Below are 19,358 nucleotides of genomic sequence, written 5' to 3'. Positions count from 1 at the left end.
TACTTAAGCAAAACATCCGATTGCTTCTACCACCTTAGACAATCTAAGTACTACTATCTGAAAGATCTGCTCCTCGATCATGTTGTTGACTTTACTGAGAATGTCTCTTTCTCCTCATTCTTCGTCAGATCTTACAGTTTGCACGGAAAGTGGTGAGGCTTTGATACAGAAACATTAGTCAGAGAGAGGATGGGTCTGTGTGCAAGAGCTAAACGTGTAAACAGGACTGCAGTAGATAGCGATCAGTGGGCGGAGGAGACAGGAAGACAGGAAGATGTACCCAGGTAAGGAAACACTGACACAGAGGATGGGTCGAGCGTGAGAGAAGACTAAAAGATAGAGAGACAGAGTGAGAGTCACACCTTAAGGAAGTTAACAAAAATACAAGGAGAACAGAAGAAACATCAGGAAGGTAAAAAATATATATTTTTAAAAATCTCTAAAATACTTTGTTTAATTTGTAAAATAAGAGTTTTTGTTGGTGCGCCAATTTGTTCAGAACATGACAGTTCAAAGTGCTGTTTTTATGTGTCTCCTAGATATCTGAACATTTCTTATGTTTCTTTATAGAATGGGACTTGTGCAATACTTTGTGATTACCCTGATGCTATTTGCACAGTTGGTGGTCACATCTCCTGTGGTAACAATGCCCTTCCTCCTTCTTTTATTTATCTAAATGATCAAATAACCTTATGGCAAAACCCTTATATTCATTTTTTAGGTATAAGAAAAAGTTCAAACTGTCGAATGTATACTAATGAATGACGATACATTATTCTACTTGAGTATTATAATTATGTCTACTTCTATTTATGTGTTAACAGGCATACACTGTTAATGGTGAGAAATGTGGATTGTGCCCTGCAGGTAAAAATAGTTTTTTAAATCTATTGTTTTGTCAATAATGATTAATATTTGGCAATTACGGTGTGTCTGTGTTTTTGCCCATCTCTTTGTCTTCATGAGAAATGCTCCACGCTCACTTTGTGCTGTAGAGTATGACCACATCCTTCATTAACATGCACTCTGGGTGAGCGGGCTCTCTCTGAACTCCTTGTCTTCCGGTTGTTATCATTTGTTTCTTTCTGTTCTGTCAGGCCAGTATCAGAAACATGGCACAAGCTGTGCCCCTTGTCCTCCTGGAAGCTATACAACTGAGTTGAACTGTGAAAGGGAGTGCCATCGCTGCTTTGGAGACTGCAGGCCAGGTATAAAAACTTTCATCAAGTCATTTATGTTACGATAATGGTTTAGCCGTTCCTGTCGGGACAGTAATGACACCAGTTTCTGTCAGTTGGGTTTCTACAAGAAACTGAAACCATGTTAATAGCAGTACTAATCTATTTTGTTCATCCAGAAATGTGACTTTTACTCGCTTCTGTTTTCCTGTCCGTTAGATTACAATCTGAGAGTGGAGCAGAACTGCACCACAACGTCCAATACATTGTGTGTCTGTCAGACTGGTTTCACATGCTCTGAATGGGATCGGTACACAGATGCTAGGATCTGCAAATACTGTGTCAAGAAAAAGGAAACAGTCCTAACCGGTAAATACTGAGCAGAGCTGATTTTCAACGTCAGACAGTCTTCAACCAGCAGAGGGCCCACAATGTAAACAAAATACACTTCTGAGTGGTTTGACATTAAGTATTCAAACACGTGACATTGAAATGTTTTCACTCTACTCTGAGCTCTGGGGGCTCCCCTCTCAGTGAAGTGAACGTTACTGTACAAAATGTTGAACTTTTTCCTAAGCATAGTAATAATTTCATATGCATTTATTCCATCGCTAAACTATGAAAGTAAACATTCACAATATTTATAGGAAAATATTTTCAAATATCAAAAGTAATTGCCCAGATTTTGTGGAAACATCATGGTGAGGAAACAATGACTATGTATATCTTAACCATTTGTGGGCCTTGTTTTGTTTTTTTTACTTTTAATCAGCCATTAGCAAAAGACTGTCAAATGCAAATATAAATTAAAATTAATTGTGGGTCCTATCAAGTCAACCGTTTTAAAAATGGATTTGGGACCAGATGTGCTGTCATGCTTTTTCAAAGATACGGAAAAAATATATATTATGCTCCTGGAGACTTTTACGTAACCTGGCATCCTAAAGTTCCTTTTGGCATTTGGTAACTATTTATAAAAAAAATAATTACACCTGATGAAAACATGGTGCATGAGCTAAGAAAACATAAGAATAAAATGCCACAAGGTCAGGAAGCAAGACTTTGTGGGTCGTGGCCAGTGCCTTAACCACTGAACCACCAGCAGCACCAGATTGTGAAAACAAACTCCCCTCTGAAAAATATTGATACAGAAGTGCGTGTAAAACATTTTTAGTGTCATTGTCTCAGGATAGAAGATGACGATGATGCTCAATCACAATTAGTGTTTTAGAATGAGAAAAACAACATGGTCTGGCCGCAAACTGAACGTGGTACTTTCACTTTCTTTATTCTGACTTTTAGGGAATCACATGTCTTCTTTAAACTCTTAGACTAATGCTACATGTTTGGATTTTGTTTAGGTTGCACTGGCATTTGCAGCCATAATAACGGTGCATTGTCTGTGCTTAAGAGACTAATTTTCTTTGGAAATCTGTAACAACAACACTGATGTTTTTGTTCTCCAGTTGTGACTCCAAGAAGTGGTAAACAGACGCCTTCCTCCACTTCCTCAGGAGATGGTAGCACTTCCACCACGCTCTGCCCTTTTACCAAGTGAGTCATGGATTTCCTGCCAAACAGTTCATAAAAGATACTTAATAAAGTGCAGTTTTAAAACTCTAGATTGACATGACACTACGTCAAAATTTTCCATCAAGGTTATTTTACAGCATTTGGTATAGATATCAGACATCAGAACATTTTCCTTGTTGATTGGGTCACATATTTGAGATACTCGAGATTTATAATGCTCCACCTTTATCTCACGCAGGTGTGGAGGTCGGCAAGTCTCAACAACGCCCAGCAACACGGGTGAGTGTGTGTGAAAAGACTGTGTGTGTGCAGTGTATTGCATTTGGATTTGTATTGTTTGTAGACACCAGGATTCATTTTAACCATACTTAAGAAATGGCTCAGTGGGTGTGAATCTTATTAAGTCCCTCAGTCTATCACACTGGCTCACACTAAAATCTTTTCATGAGGACTATATTCCTGTTCATGGTCCCTGGAGGATGAATCCTGATGACTTTGATGATCCCTGAGTTGGACATTTTTTGGCTTTGATTGAACTATCTAGTGATCACAAGTCCTACCATCACTGATTCCCCATTTACCCTGCAGTGCCACCAGCAGGTCAAAGTTGTCACCTATGTTGTGAAATTTTCAAAATCTATAGCAGGGGTCACCAACCTTTTTGAAACTGAGATACTTCTTGGGTACCGATTAATGTGAAGGGCTAATACGTTTAATACGTTTAAGGGTTTAATACGCAGTTTTTGAAATAATAAATTTGCTCAATTTACCGTTAATTATATGTTATTATTAATAATTAATTAAATTAATGATATTCATCTATGTGAAGACACGGATCATGTAAATGATTTCTCACAATAACTATCAAATGTGATTTAAAAAAGAATAGCAACAAATAAATTAGATGCAGCTCATTGGTAAGTGGCACTACGGTGAGCTATTGCCATGTTGGTGACCCCTGATCTATAGGAATTATATTATTGTGGAGACATTACACATTTTCAGATGATGAGTTGCTCTGATATTTGAATATCCCTGTTCTACTTGGGAATTAAATCTAAATATGACCGTTGTCATTGTGACCATTGTAGCATAAACCAAAAACATTGCCACAAGTTGACCAAAATCTTGTTTCTGTCTCAGATGCATCACGCAGTCCATTGGCAGCCATCTTGGGTCCAGTGGTTGTTGTAGGATGTCTGGCCCTTGTGATCCTGTTCTGCATCCGTCGACCTGGTGATGAAACTTGTTTCAAGCGAGGTCAGATGGTGTTTACATCCAGGATAATGTTGATGTCTCAGCTAAACCTTTTGGGAAACAGATGTTTAACTTAGAAATGTAGACATGAATGTAAATGGAGTTTTGTGCTGAAGATCGCAGATATGTTTTGAATTTTAGTCACTATGTAAATCATGTATGTCAATACTAAATCATCACTTGTGGCATGTTTGATTGCACGTATTTCTATTACTCACTACTTCATCTACTGTTTTTCAGCTATTGTAAAGCTGTATAATGAGGTAAGTACCCAGAGGATTCTCACTCTGTCATACATTTACATATGTAGCGTCATTTCTACTTTATTTGTGATTAACTGACAGACTCTTCTTCAGGGAGGTCACGATGTTTCTCACAAGAGAAAGGAGTCAACTCATCAGATCCCCAGAGACTCATTCAGTGCAAAGCAGCACCCATCATGTCCTTCAGCAGCCAATCTGGGTACTAATGAGTGAAATGGAAACGTTGATGTGAAATGCTTGACTCACTTTGTGGCATTATTAACAAAATAGAAAAGTGAAAGAAACAGCTGTGTTAATGTTATCAGTCTGAGTTGTACCTACTTTGTAAACTATATGTTAATGCACTTGCAGTTTGGTGCAGCTAAATTAAACAATTCCCTTATGAGCACTCTCTGCTTGCTAATGTCTCTGTAGGTCCAGTTCATGTCCACAATCCAGGGACAGTGATCTTCAGCTTGCTCAGTCAATTTACAGGCCAAGTTGGCCCGACATGTGAAGATAGGAAAACGGCTGAGAGAGTGAGCAGTGAAGAGGAAGACGAAAGAGACTGTCCTGTGTTTCATCCCACATCCTCTCCCAGTGTTCATCTCTCTGAGGAGGAGAGGAGTGGAGATATTGACAGCATTTTCTTTCCCTCCCAGGAACAGGGGAAGGACTGCCATATATCCAAAGAAGAGGAGCTATGATGCATTGCACAACTCTCAGAGGATATGCATTAACGGTTAAGATCACTGGCACCCAGACTGAACCTTAGCATAATCTATCATTGAGAGGAAGGAATTACAAAACTCTGAAACTACAAATGAATGTGGTCCACATTCATATTCTCTGTCAAACTGCGAAGGGGTCAAAGAGCTTTACCATGATTTTATTTTCTGCATGTTCTCCACACCGTAACTTTAATTCTGTAAAGAACAGTTGGAAGATGATCTCTTTTGTAACTTATGATATAAAAACTCTTGTACATACTTTTAATTTTCTACGTAATATAAGGCTGTTTTAATTACAATAAAATTTTATTTTGAATAAAGGAAACAAAATAGAATTTATGTAAATTATTACAAAACCTTCCCATGTGATGTAAAAAAAAAAAAACAGCGGCGAAATGTCTCATTATATACACAAACATAAATGTAAAGATTTGAAATATCTTAAACCTTTGTGTACCATAGTACATACAGTCTTTTATAGCAACTGATGCACAATTTCTAACTCATCCTTGACTGTCACAATGTCCCACTCCGTGTTTCCAGTTTCTTTCTCCTCTCAGGAAACAGTATCAGTCTTGAAACACACAGTACGTTGTCTGTCAGCACAGACCGAGTGACGTTAACTCCATTTATCCATTAATGTCAAAAACAATAAAACATGTTTTGCTTCGGCCATGACAACAAGTGCCTGCCTGTCAAACTCTTGATCACCCATGTGTAGGAGAAACACCCCTCTGGTTGGTAACTCATACAGCAATAAGTTGGTCACACTTCCCACACACCTCCTGGACAGGCTTGGATACCTCCTCATGCTCGAAGAACTGTGATTCTGGTGCAGGTTTTTGAGTCAAAAAGTAGCCTGAGCAACAAGATAAGAAATATAGGATTGTAGAAATTAGACTGAAATGCAATTTCATAATCACTTTAGATTAAAAACATACATATATTTACATTATCTAATAATGAAAGTGCCCATTGTGCTTCCTGTACTTTTTTACTGCTCCATTGTTATGTGTTTCAAAACAATATTCGACTAACCATGCTTGGACCTGATCCAGCGCAGAATGGGCTTGATTCTTGCTACAACCAAAAGTGCAATTCCTGCACACAGGAGGGCTATTATCACTAGAAACCACACCGTTTCTGTAAGAATGTGTCAAAGAGAAATTTTTAGAAAATGCACATAAACATCTGTTGGTGACATTAGTTTACTAGTTATTAGTTTACTTCACCTATTATTGATTTGGGTGGTTTCCAAGTTGTTGTCAAGACTGTAAAAAAAAAAACTTGTCAGTTGACTCCGGCAACATGACCTCTTGTTTTTAACACAAGAGATCATGCTAATTCATAATCACGGAACTCAATGTAGGTACAGCGTAATTCCAGAATGAACCTTGTGCATTTAACCTTACTCCATGGATACAGAGGAACTGTGGAAATGCGATGATCATTACAGAATGTGTGTGTTGCCATGGTTCCATACAGTTCAGTCTGAATTAATTTTTTTCCTGTGATTATTTTCTTTGGTTAAACAGTGTGATGATATGTGGTGCAGGTAGGAATTCAATCCATGGCGCCAAAAAGGTGACAAACAATGAAACTGATGTTGATGAACAGAATATTATTATTATATTATATTTTTTAAAGCAATATTAATTTAGTTTTGATATATTCTTGGCCGACAGAAGTTAGCAGTCACTTTTTACAAACCCAGCAGACACAAGCAACATCAACATTAATCAAGGATCATGCGTTGCATATCTCACTATACTTTTTACTCTATTTTGTTCTCCTCTGACTTCTGACACAGATACGTGATGCCCCCAACCGTTGAATACTTCACTGTGTTTATCATCTGGTTGCTAAATATGTCTCTTCACCTGTTGGGCAGTGTAAAGGTGGTGGGTAGGACTTTTAAAAATGCAAAACATCTGCCTGCTGCTTGTGGAAATGGTGCTTTACAGAGCTGGAGTGAACTTAACCAGTAAACGTGTGGGACTTAAACCTATACATAGAGCTAAAATGGATGTCAAAATCCTCCGCATAGCTGTAGAGATAATAATGTTCCATGGATTCCTTCCTACTCCTACTTCTTCAATGTACAGGTAGTCATTTTATCCACTATTACACTGTTGCTGTTTTCTGTATTCTGTATCCAGTACAACATTCATTGCAGGATTGAATGTAATTCCAATAGGTCAATGTTTTTAAAAGCAATAGCAGGAGTGATATGTAGCAATCATTCTATAATCTATTGCTAGCTATGTTTCAAGCTACAGCAATTAGCCACAACAAATTATGCTATTGAATAGGCAACTTAATGTTAGTTGAGAGTTGGGTTTTTGCTGCCCTCCTTTGGTTATGAGCCAAACCTATAGCCTACTACATAAATCGGTGTACATTGTGGCTATGAGTATAAAAGATCACACATCTGACCACACTCAACAGTACGGCAGGCTGTGGTGCAACAGATGCTCAACCAGAAACGTTACTGAGGCGATTTATAGTAAAATAGTTGGCTCTCCTGTAACCTTTATTCTGGTTATGCTAGTTCCACTTTGTTGTTCAAATTCTGAAAGAATGTCATTAATTGCGGTATCTTACTTGAGGTGGATGGAGTTAGGGTGGGTTTGGTTGGGGTTGATATGGCCTCACACTGTGTGCAGGGTTGGTCCTTGCATTTGTAGCCAGCTGTACATGTGCACACAGCATTATGAGTAGTGTTACAGCGAGACAGTAACTTCATGTTTGCTGTAAAAAAAAAAGAGAGACAAGGTATAATACAATCATAATTCTAAGTATATATGATGAGGAACACACATCTATGAACAAAGGTTTAAACATGACATATATCAGAAAAGGTGATATGACTCACAAACTGGGCATGACAGGTAGATTCTAGTTTTAAGTCATAACTTCGTTATATTATCACTTTGGATACCGCTTCTTCCGAGGCAGACACAACTGCTATTTCTTTGTGAAAACAGTATTTCACTTTGATGAAACATTTTCTTTCTTACAGGAACACATACACTTCAATGTGATGGTATATTAGCAAACAGAAAACTACTTATATGAGCCCCATGGAACCATAGTCATCACAAAACATGTGTTGTCATAAACAAAACTAAAACTGCAACAATGACAATCATAAACAGATATAATTTTATCACTTTTACCAATAATCATTTTATAATTTCCCCACAGAGCATTGAATGTGAACATTTTGAAGCTGGCGGTGACTCTTGGTCAAGGGCTTTTAGCAGCGTCGGATTGGGTTGGCGGGTCTGGGCTAGTTGATACCCCACTCATTACTTATCTGTGCTGTCCTCTGATGATCTATTATAATAAAGTTAGAAAATCATAATCTATAGGATATATATCTATTTAAATGATAGAGTCAGAAACACACATAAGAATTATGAGTGACTGCAAATTCATAGCAATATACACAATCAATTATGCAAATGTTGTCATTTAACTGAAAATGTTACGTTAGTGTTAAATTTTAAAACATGTGCCATTTTTGAAAGTTCACTTACGCATCCAAGTCCTTGTGACAAAGATCAACTAAGAAAACATTAATGCTGTTTTTTCTTTGTAAGATCAGAATGTGAGATCTTTGTGTGGGCTGAATCATTTCCACCTGAATTAGTTTCCATAGCCGTTAATTGATACAAAGCCCCTTAATGTGTAGGATTAAAGGTTTTTGACATTTTGAACACCCACCTCCATCCCCCCAGATTCTCTTGCAAAAGCTTTTTGCAGTGTATTTAAAGGTTTGTTTACAGCTGCACTTTAACACTGACCTGAACCTTTTTTTCTCTCTGGTTACAATATGCAAAGCTACTCAAAGAAATCATAATCCGCTAAAAATTTTCATGTGACCAAATTTCAGACTGAGAATTACAAACTTTCTCTCACTTCTATGTTTTATGTCTTCTTTGCTTTCCACAGTGACATTTAAAAACAAGCATAACAGGCTGTTTTTGCTCACCTGTAGCAGCCCAAAAACCTGAGTAATAATACAGAACATGACATTTCTGTCTGCAGCTCTTTCCGATGTTTACCACTTTTCTGTGTTTTTCTATTTTTTTCCACTGACATGACAATGTTGAATTCTTCAACCTCCTCTTGTTTTTGCCAACATTGGGGGGCTGTGCTGCTGCTCTTATCAGCAAGAATATCTGTTGCAGAATCCCACCCTAATAACCCCTTGAATAGAGGGCTTCTCGCCCCCCCACTTCTGTCATTTCTGTCTGACTGTATCCAACCATGATATACGGAAGGGAAAGCCCCCTTCTCTATGCAACCATAGGTTTCTATGGGCTTCTCTGAAATCACCATGTACAGACAGAGTTGAGTAACAAAGATGTTCTGCTTTCTGTGTGGTTCTGTGCAGTCACTGGACCAAAATGGTGCTCAGGACTGTATAGATAGGATGAATCACTTCCACGTCATGTTTTTTCACACACAAACACACATTAATGTACTTTTATAGTATTGTTTAATAAGGGATATTTCTTTCAACCACTAAACTATGCTGCTTACCTATATACTTTCTAACTAGCATCATTCTTATATCTGTATATGTGATAGACATTTAATCTACTTGCCATACTCGTAATGTATAGATGTAAAACATGTATTGTCTGTGCTATACATTGCTATAGATGACAGTATGATATAAAATTAAAAGAGTAATTTACTGGCAAAGTAATAGATCAATGCTTCACAGCATACTTGAATAATTGGTGGTGGAAGAAAATATCATCTTAAATTTGACAATATCACAAGCTTGTTCCTGCCTTAGGCCTGAAAAATATCGAGGAGTAGGTTTGTTGCACTGTTCAGCTTTTATGACACCTTAGCACCTCTCTAGCACCCACCTCCCCTCCACCTCAAAAAACAAAAGCTGTAAAATTACTCACGTTTGTTGCAATTTGTGCAGGAATTGCAGGTCATATCCACATTGTATGAATCACTGTATCTGTCCCCTGTACAAGAAGTACATTCAGTTCCACAGGAGGTTTCTGGACGCCGAACCATGCGTTCACCTATAATACACACAATAATTTAGAGCTATAACCTGTTTGAATCAAAACTAGAAGATTATCAAGATAAAAGAAAGTCACCTTACCTGGTGCACACTTGTTGCAGCAAAACTTGGGTACATTCACTGGCCATGGATATTGTGTCTCATTACACTCCAAGGAAAACAAAGATGAGAAGAAACAGAGGCTGGACAGGACAGTAAATATGATATAAAGTGGCTGCATCTGCAAAAAGAGGGATGAAGAGAAAGAAAAACGAGGATGGGAGGAGAATGGGCACAAAGGGGAGGGGACGAAAAAGGAAAAACATTTATTTGTGTGATTCTTTTCCTTTTGGCTGTTCGCCTTCACCTTTTCGGTCGCCACAGCAAATCATGTGCCTCCATCTAACCATATCTCCTGCATCCTATTCTCTCACACCAACTAACTTCATGTCCTCGTGTGACTTAATGACAACAGACACTAAGTGAAACACCATGCGTTTATAGAGCTTTACAACATTCACATAAGTCATGCCTGATGCATAATAAAATACACACATTCAAATTTCAAGAAAGTCATAAACTAAACAGCACAATGAAGCTTTAAGCTTTAGAGAGATTACTGCCACATTAACACAGGAAACTACTGTAGTACCATTCCACGTGACTATACACATTTAACACCTGACCAGCATTTACGACTGAAGATATGTTAATAAAATACTTACAGTAGCGAAGAAGGTGAGAGAAGATGTGTCCTGAGACCCTCTGAGTATGAGAATGAACAGGGGACCAGAAGTATGTCAGGGGATTATTCATAAAATGTCAGTGATGACTCATTCTGAAAGATTTGCCGGTCTCTTTGAATCTTTCTGCCCCGCTGTCTCATCCTGTCTGTTTCTTTTTTGAGACCCCCTGTCTTGCTGTAGAAAAACATGCCCTTCTCTTGCCTCCACGTTTTTCCATATGCACCATCTCTCTCGTTTCATTCAAAATTGTTGTTTTGGATCTAGAACATTGCATGCTTTCTCTCTCTCTTTTCCGCACCTGTCTCTTCATTTTGGGATGATGATGTCATTTTAGTAAAACATCACATACCACTCATTTAACTCCAAACCGTCCTGTTGTTTTTACAGAAAACTGTTGACAAGATAAAATTATTCCAAGAAGTGTATTTATATCAACAAGCTGCAATGTAGCTTTACGACACACAGGCGTGAGCTTCAACAAACATTTATTTTATCAATACCAACACATAGATAAGATCAAAATTCCTTATTAAACAAGACATTAGTCATTGTGTCACAAATGTGAAAATACATATACAGTATCTTATTGTATGAACAATCTGATATATCAGTCCTCAGAGGCAGGCTAGTGTTTTTATTACTTGGCTTGGTTGGCATTTCCATGCATACCTTCTGGTAGTTGATGGTTTTAATATCACACCACTTTATTCAGAATTGAGTAAATCATTCTGTTTGTTATAAGCAAAATGATTAGTTTCAGAGAAATTCCTTATAAAAACAGTTAAAACATTGTGGGCGTGAGAATGTTTTTAGTTATACAGAGCCAACCAGCTAATTAGCATATTTTTCAAACACATAAAACAATCTGTGGTTACTTAAAAACAAAACAACAACTCACTATCAATGTCTTTTTATCACTTTAAACATTTTCAGTAACATTCCCATCTGACATAAAATAACCGGAGTACAAGATTGAAGCATCTCAATTTAGCTCCTCTAACCACCTTCACTGTAACTTGTGCCTGAGCTCAGTTTTCATACAAACCAGGTCACGTCACATGACCTTCTGTCAACTGAAACAGGGCCTCAAGGCGAGGAAGCAGCATAGGGGCTGCCTCCAAAGCACTGTGTGGCTCTCACAGAGCAGCAACACTCAAAGTGAGTACAGTGATGACTGGCCGAAAGATGACTGAGCAATAAAAGCACTCTCATCTGACTTAGAGCAAACCTGGTCATGCTTATCTGGAGGTTTCAGTATTAACTCTGCTTGACCGTAAGGATTACTGTGTTTGATAAGCATTTAAACACACTCTTTGCCAGGAAAATGTTGACGATGTGTTATGAGATTAAGAGAGAAAGTAAACAAAAGTGATCTCGACCTGACAAGAAACCCAAAATCCACACAGAACTGCCAAGATCTCACAGCTGGCATCAAATACTGTGTGAAACTCAGCAGCTGCAGTGTGAGACTCTGCACGTGCGCGTATGAAAATATCTGAGTGTCTGATATGTCGTTGTGCCAGTGTAGGTATTTAACACTAACAGAGAGAGTGAGAGAGGAATAAAGAAGAATACAGAAATGAAGATACATTTCTTTTTTGCTCATTGGAAGGAAGGATGTGGTTTTTCTGAGGAAGTACTTGTCTTGCTGAGTGAGCTCCTTTATAAACTAAAAGTCACGTGAGGCTACACTCCACTAGCCTGCTGAATAGCTTCTTTTTAATTACTGTGTTCTTAATTAGTGTAATTAATAATTAGTTACCTTAATCAGTGTAAGTTTAAATCTGTAAACATTTATGTAAAAGATTATAAATCCACTGCAAAAACGGTAGCTAGTTAATTAGCTGACCAAAATGTAATTTGTTAATTGACATTGATGCTGGTAATCATAAAGTTTTGTTAATAACTAATAAATTGTTTGATAAAGAACTGTTAAATCTGCCCAGTGTCTGTTTCCTTGTGTTACCGTGATGCCTGGCTGATTAGCTCTAATTTTTCTAAAGGTAAACATCATCAACTATAGTTTATTTGTCGAAAGTCTGGGCTTAATTAGTTTTTTGACGTTGCAGTCAACCGAAGTACCCAATCAACTAAAGTGGGACTGGGATGTCTGGTAGCCCTGATATCAATATTTGTGAGATTAAAAACTGTGATAAACATCTGAAGTGACAGCATGTTGTGACATAAACAAACACTCTTATTATAGATCCCACACACTTGAGGGAGCTTCAGTGCAAATGTTGTACTAGAGCCCAACACACTTGGTTGAGACTGTTTCTAAATAAACTCAAAGCTTGTTTTGCATTTCTGTAAGCTTTTTAAATGCCATCCATTTTGTCACCCTGACAATGAACTTGTCCTTACCCGAAGACCAACTTAAACATTCTAAGTTACTTGAAGGTTATTCAAGGTTACAGACACCCTGGTAAAACAGTGCACAGTTATTGTTTGTCTCTAACTCACATCAGCGCTCAGCTACTTTTCCTTTAGGCTGTAAAAGCATCAATGAAGGAAAAATGCATGTAAACAGAAAAATGTAGTGTGTGACAAGGCAGACCACTGTCTGCATTTCTGTCTCAACACGTTCATGTTTGTTAATTGCCCGCAGGTGCCTAGTTGCCAAACTGTGTCTCGGATTCCTTGAAACGGGCTCATGACGCAGCTATTTCCCGTTTGAGTCCGCCCCCCCCCCCTTCTCCGCCTGCCTCGGCTCGAAAGGGGCAATAACTCCGGTGCTGTGCTTTCATGAGAAAAAAAACAAATATCTTAAATTACACGCTTGTCGACTCATGGAGCTGAATTAAGGAGATATCACTGGGTTGTTAGAGCGTCTGTCCAGGTAAGTGACGGTAAAGTAGTTTGTGGATGTGCTTCTGATTCAAATCAGACTCAAGGCTACAGTGGGCGGTGTGGTGGTACAGTGTAGCTAAATCGAAACCAACGACGAAAGAAAACACGGTAAAATTTTGAGTGTACAATTATTTCTTAAAGAAATATGTACATGCGCAAGTTCTTTTGAAGGTTTTTAAAGTTGACACGTTGTCAAAGTTCAGAAATCTTTCAGAGCGACAGGGGTTAAGACAGACAGAGAGAGAGAGACAGACAGAGAGAGACAGACACACACAGAGAGAGAGACAGACAGACACACAGAGAGAGACACACGAAGCTACAAAACAAGTGGCGCAGAAATCCAGGACAGTCCTTTTTGCTTTAAAAAATAGAGATTTAAACAACAAACTATTTTCTTTACTGTGTACCTCCCATTTCAGTTGGAGGTAATAACAGAACGATGGTGGCAGGAAAGAGTGGCACTTCAAATAACGATGAATCATAAAAGAACTTTTTTTTGGCCAAATAATGTAATAAACATAGTTTTTGCTTACCTCTTGCCGACCTTTCACATTCGTTTTATCTGCTGTTAACTGCTGAGAAAACCACCTCTGAAACTTCAGCCCCCTCCTCAGTTTAATGGTTACTCACATTAACCCACTATCCTCTGCTTTCATACACATTGCTTCTTTCTTAGAAAGTACTTGCTTTAAAAAAAAAACAATCCTCAAAAACATTACTTGGGACCTTCTTGGCTTTATAAACCAGGGGCTTCTTTTGGCTTCTCTTATCTGGTTTGAAGTAGGTCAGCAGAGAAACAAAGTGAACAGGACTAGGACACCAAAGCTCTGGAGATGTTACAGTACATGCATATGCATGAGTATAATGTAACACAGTGCTGTGGAATAATAAATGTTATTCCACCTACAGGCTTTTGCATGTTACTGGTAACTCAACAATGCTAAGATTTAGCATGGTAGCAGGCTAAATTAAGCATGTCTACTTTAATATCAATGTACAGTTGAGCCTGAAGACATTTAGTCTAAGACATGTAGCATAGGATAAGCTGTAACCTGTTGGCTGTGCTTTAAGTGTGGTTGACATGACACTACTACTCCTATTTCTTTGGCTGTTTGAGGTGCTTTACACAATATTTACCTTGCAGGTGTTCTCAGATGGACTGAGTTGAATCTGGAAGATAATGGAGGGGCAAAGGGGAAGATGGAATAAAAAAGCCCCTGCTGGCATAATACTGATACTCATGGTGAGAAAGAAAATTGGCAAACTTCACTAAATGCATTAAATTAAAAACCCTGCCCTGGAATGGGCAAAATGCGTACTTTGTACTTTAATTGTATATTTTCTGTTGCAGTGCATGTGCATTCCTTCCTTGACATTGTTGGAAACTACAAAGGAGCCATGTCCACATGGGGACTTTCTCACTGAGGAGGGAAATTGTTGCAACAAATGTTCTCCAGGTACAGAAAGACCTGAAACAGTAGCTTATTATTATTGCTCATTAGTATTGCTCATTATTGGCAATATCACACAGATACACACGTTTTACAACTATGTTTAATGTAATTTTTTTCAGGTTTCAAGCTGTTAAAAGTGTGTCCTGCCAACGGTCAAAGATCGAACTGTGTACCATGTCCTCTTGGACAATACTCAGACCAAATGAACTATATGGAGAACTGCTATAGCTGCAAACACTGCAAGGGTAAAATAACATTTATTCATCTGATTCAGTTTCACCTTTTGGAAAGTAGCAGTCATTAGCACTCTCACTACTTTACTGTATTTGTTTAATTTTCTTTCTCTATCCACAGAAACAAAGAATGAATTTCAGGTTTCAGAATGTAAACCTCATAAAAACACTATTTGTCAGTGTAAACAAGGTTATTACAAGTACAACATCGACTCGGTGACATATGAGTGCCGCAAATGTACAACATGTGGACCTAATGAATTGACAAAAGAAACATGTGAGTCTCTAGTAATACTAAGAAATATCTATATTAAACCTCTAAATTATTCGGCTATTTGAATTATTAGTGTTTTATGTAAAAATGTTCTATTGTTCACAGGTACACCAGAGAAAAACACTGTTTGTGAGTGCGATAAGAACTTCTACAAGGTTAAAACCAAGTGTGAACCCTGCACGAAGTGAGTATACCACTAAAAGAGCACATATTGTAAACACCCTGTGACCATTTTCGTGCTGTTAACGTTGTTTTACTTAAAATTTCCTGATGAGGAAGTTTCTTTTGTTGAAGTGAAACTTGCAACACAAGAACTGACTTTGTTCAGTCTTTCCATTTGTTAGCAATAGAAGACAAAAGTTGAGACACTCAGTTTGATGACTGATTTAACATTTAGTAAATGAGTGCTCTTTTGTTAAAAATTCTGACTCATGGGGTCATTTCAGCCAACCAACTGTATGCCTGGTTCACTGAGGGAAGACCCTTAGATATCCTGATGATAATCCCTTTCTGTGGTTCTACGACATCCATTGTTAGACGCTCAAGTCAGACTGTTACAGATGTAAAAAGGGTGTCTTTGAAGTCTACAAAGTTACACATATACAAGACTTTGTCGTAACTGTGTCATACAAGGCGAAGGAGTTAATTTTGGCCAAAGATTTCCGGGTTAGAGGAAAAGCAAAACTGGTAATGTAGGAATTTGGAAGGAGAGTTTTTAGTAGAAATGTAATTGTGACAACTAGTTAACCCCTGTCACAGCAATGTAGCGAACTCTATTTCTAAAGCCTAATGTATATAGATGTTTATAGTCAGGCGGGGGCCCAGAGGAACAACCTGCCCTTAAACCCACCCATGTGTGTACTAATCCTCACTGTGCCCAAACTCTTTTCACATAAACATATGAGTATCAACTTTGACACATAATGCATTATTTCTTTTTCAATTAGTAGTTTCTTATCATAAAAAGAAACTAATATGTTAATAAATCATTGTTAAGTTAGAAATCTAAGATGTTAACATAAAGCTGTTGAGCTCTTGCTGAAAAAGCATTTTGGCCTTTGTGGTGCTTCCTCAATGAAGAAGTGCTACTTCCTTTTTATTGTTGTGAAATGTCTTCTCTGTTCTCCACAGTTGCACCAGTAATTGTATCCATCATTGTTCAACATCTAACCCTTCGAAAGGTGAGCATTTGTATCAGCTTTTTTATGGAACAATTCAGTGAAGGGACAGACATTGGGGGCACACATGTTCACTGTCTGTGTATAAAATATGATACAATGAACAGAAATAACAAGGAAATGCAACATAAGGCCATTTTGTCCCCTCTGCTTTTCCATCATGCATAAGCCAGTATTATAATGGAAAAGGTGCATTCTGCTGTATTTTGTTTTAAGTCCTGCAGAAACACAATAATTTACTGTAAAAGAGCCTAAAGGAGTTGGTCAAATTTTCCTTAATTTCATAATATAACTTTTTTAGTTTTCCAACAATTAAATGAAATTTAAACTGATGCTTCACTTGTTGCTCACTTAGCTGCTTTGGATAAATGTACTTTGTTTTTAAACTACTTTCCATGTTCATCTCTTCTTTCCTATATGCTCGTCTAGTTCCTCCTGAAGAACCTCCATCTGTAAATACTTTCCTAATGAAAGCAATTGCTGTAGTTGCAGTCACTGCACTTGTTTTGTTGGTTCTGGTGGTTGTTATCACACACAAGACAACTAAACGGTTTACCAAGAAGAAGTTGCTTAAGCTGTCCTCTGAACCAACTAGTGTCTCTGTGGATTCATTCAAGGTATTCTGATCTCTCTGTGGTTACGTTTTCCTACTGGATGTACATCTACAGTGTGTAAAATTTGTTTGGCTCTTGTCTCTTAGCATGTCCTGATCAATGTTAATGAACCTCGGGACAACCAGAGTGTGAAAGCTGTTAACACAAGCTTACTGAGTGAACAGGAGTCATCCAATCTGCCTGACTGTGTCCCTCTGGAAATCAGGAGTGAGTATATTCTATGGTTCAGTGTGTGTTAGCTCACACATACAGAAAGCTGTTTTCACAACTCTTATCTCTTTTCCTTATCACCTCCGTTCTTTGTCCTCTCTGCAGTTCCTGACCTGATCTACACAGTGCTGGATCTAGTTCCTGTGCAGCAGATGAAGCAGCTTGTGCGCACTCTCGGTGTAAAGGACACGGAAATCGAACAAGCAGAGATGGATCACAGATCCTGCAGGGAGGCTCATTACCAAATGCTGCGCGTTTGGGCCGAGAGAGGATCACGTGCAGGCGCAGGAGGACGAGGTACAATGCTGCACCAGCCGCTGTTGGAGGACTTGTTGGACCAACTTAGAAAGATGCATCTTGGACATGCAGCCGAGGAGCTGGAGACAAAGTATCCCATTCAGTGATTGTGCAGTGCGTGACAGGTGGAACAAAAAGCTTATGAAACCAAGTAAATTTTTTACGGACAGCCTTGGAGCATACAGACACGGTGCTACAACTCATGCCTAATTTTATTTCACAGTAAATCACTGAGCACTCTACCACTCATCCCAATCCCCACTGAAGAGGAGAAACTACTAACCACCATGGATTGTATGATTCAGGGGGATGAAAGGTGGGGGAGTGAACAGGAAATGGGTGTGATAAACTGATGGATTCTCTTCAACCCCTTTCATCCATGTGTATCTTGTTTTTTCTTTTACAAATACTTCGGCATTTCTGGAAATACAGTTCATTTTGCTTCTTGCAGAGAGACAATATAGCACTCTAATGCATGTGGAGGAAATGTAAAGCTAAGCGAAGGGGATTGTCTGAGCATGAAGCATGGAAACTGTCTTAGCATAAAGCCTGGAAACAATTTTTAAAGATACATAATTTGTTTGTGGACGTATGTTGTTTTAACTGAGTACAGGTGTTGGTAAGATGCCCTGTTTTGAGTCTGTATGCTAAGTTATCTGGCTGCTGCAGGTTGTAGCTTCATATCTGCTCTACAAACATGGTGGTGAAATGTATCTATTTGCTCATTTAGTGAGAAAGGAAATAGATCCCAAACTGCTAAACTCTCTATGATGCACTGTTTTTTTTAAAAAAAAATTTTATTACACTGTAATGTATATTAGAAATATATTGGGTAGGGTAATTGTAAGTATTGATGATTTCATACTGGGACTGATCAAGTTTTTATTATACAATATATATACAATTTATTTTGTACTTTTTTGTATTTTTATACCATATGGCCATTCTCATGTATATTTTGGACCATTACGCTACTCCATTTCTTTCAAACATCACAATAGTAAAAATGTTTTCACTTGTTATTTCCAGGCAGGAGAAGAACAAACATACATGTTGGAGGGGTTTAAAGTTAATAATTAGTAATGGTAATGTTTCAATAGTACATTCCAGTGAGACCATGGAGAAATGTAGAGTGGACCCAACCCTCCCGGCTTATAGGCTTACAGCCTTATTAGCATTCATTTAAACCCTGTCATACAAGCATTATTCATTACTGTTAGAGAACTGAGGACACACCCTTTCTCCGTCAAGCATTTCTTATACCAGTCTCAGCATGCACATGTAATATGAATCACTCAGTCTTGTAGACTGTATAACAGTCATTTTAATATACTTTTTTAAAGATTTATTAGACTCCTTATCAGAGGAAACCATTTATTCATTGGACAATCAGTGTTGAACAACTTTGTGCAGAACTTACAATCTAGTGTTTATATCTGATTTTAAATAAACCTGATATATCTTTCCTATGTGTTTCTGCATTGTGCTGTTAATTTGTCCCAAGGCTCCAGATGGCTGCTGTG

General features: G+C 38.0%; 3 protein-coding genes across 5 annotated transcripts; 2 read left to right on the top strand and 1 right to left on the bottom strand.

Moving 5' to 3' along the window:
* Positions 1 to 165: 165 nt before the first annotated feature.
* Positions 166 to 5,111, top strand: si:dkey-260g12.1 (tumor necrosis factor receptor superfamily member 14). Its single transcript, XM_067509377.1, has 11 exons — positions 166 to 412; positions 571 to 640; positions 825 to 867; positions 1,098 to 1,208; positions 1,398 to 1,547; positions 2,645 to 2,732; positions 2,950 to 2,990; positions 3,855 to 3,971; positions 4,209 to 4,231; positions 4,325 to 4,430; positions 4,646 to 5,111. The coding sequence occupies exons 2-11, from the start codon at positions 572 to 574 to the stop codon at positions 4,915 to 4,917; spliced, it is 1,020 nt and encodes a 339-aa protein (XP_067365478.1). The 5' UTR covers positions 166 to 412; position 571; the 3' UTR covers positions 4,918 to 5,111.
* A 117-nt stretch (positions 5,112 to 5,228) lies between these two features.
* Positions 5,229 to 14,407, bottom strand: cd27 (CD27 molecule). Of its 3 annotated transcripts, XM_067509381.1 has the most exons (8): positions 14,109 to 14,407; positions 10,705 to 10,744; positions 10,082 to 10,220; positions 9,873 to 9,998; positions 7,546 to 7,692; positions 6,174 to 6,212; positions 5,980 to 6,084; positions 5,229 to 5,800 (listed from the first exon to the last, which is right to left on the bottom strand). In XM_067509381.1, the coding sequence occupies exons 3-8, from the start codon at positions 10,218 to 10,220 to the stop codon at positions 5,688 to 5,690; spliced, it is 669 nt and encodes a 222-aa protein (XP_067365482.1). In that variant the 5' UTR covers positions 10,705 to 10,744; positions 14,109 to 14,407; the 3' UTR covers positions 5,229 to 5,687. The 3 variants fall into 3 exon arrangements, with proteins under 3 accessions (XP_067365482.1, XP_067365479.1, XP_067365481.1); XM_067509378.1 differs by lacking the exon at positions 10,705 to 10,744; XM_067509380.1 differs by lacking the exon at positions 14,109 to 14,407 and having other exon boundaries at positions 10,705 to 13,420.
* Positions 13,407 to 19,304, top strand: tnfrsf1a (tumor necrosis factor receptor superfamily, member 1a). Its single transcript, XM_067509376.1, has 10 exons — positions 13,407 to 13,564; positions 14,720 to 14,818; positions 14,927 to 15,032; positions 15,149 to 15,274; positions 15,384 to 15,539; positions 15,642 to 15,720; positions 16,668 to 16,717; positions 17,144 to 17,331; positions 17,415 to 17,535; positions 17,644 to 19,304. The coding sequence occupies exons 2-10, from the start codon at positions 14,756 to 14,758 to the stop codon at positions 17,940 to 17,942; spliced, it is 1,188 nt and encodes a 395-aa protein (XP_067365477.1). The 5' UTR covers positions 13,407 to 13,564; positions 14,720 to 14,755; the 3' UTR covers positions 17,943 to 19,304.
* The last annotated feature ends 54 nt before the right edge of the window (positions 19,305 to 19,358 follow it).

Source organism: Channa argus, chromosome 7 (assembly GCF_033026475.1).
Source record: "Channa argus isolate prfri chromosome 7, Channa argus male v1.0, whole genome shotgun sequence".
Lineage (NCBI taxonomy): Eukaryota > Metazoa > Chordata > Actinopteri > Anabantiformes > Channidae > Channa > Channa argus.
The sequence above is the reverse complement of the archived record's forward strand: the minus strand, read 5'-3'. Positions and strand labels throughout refer to the sequence as shown.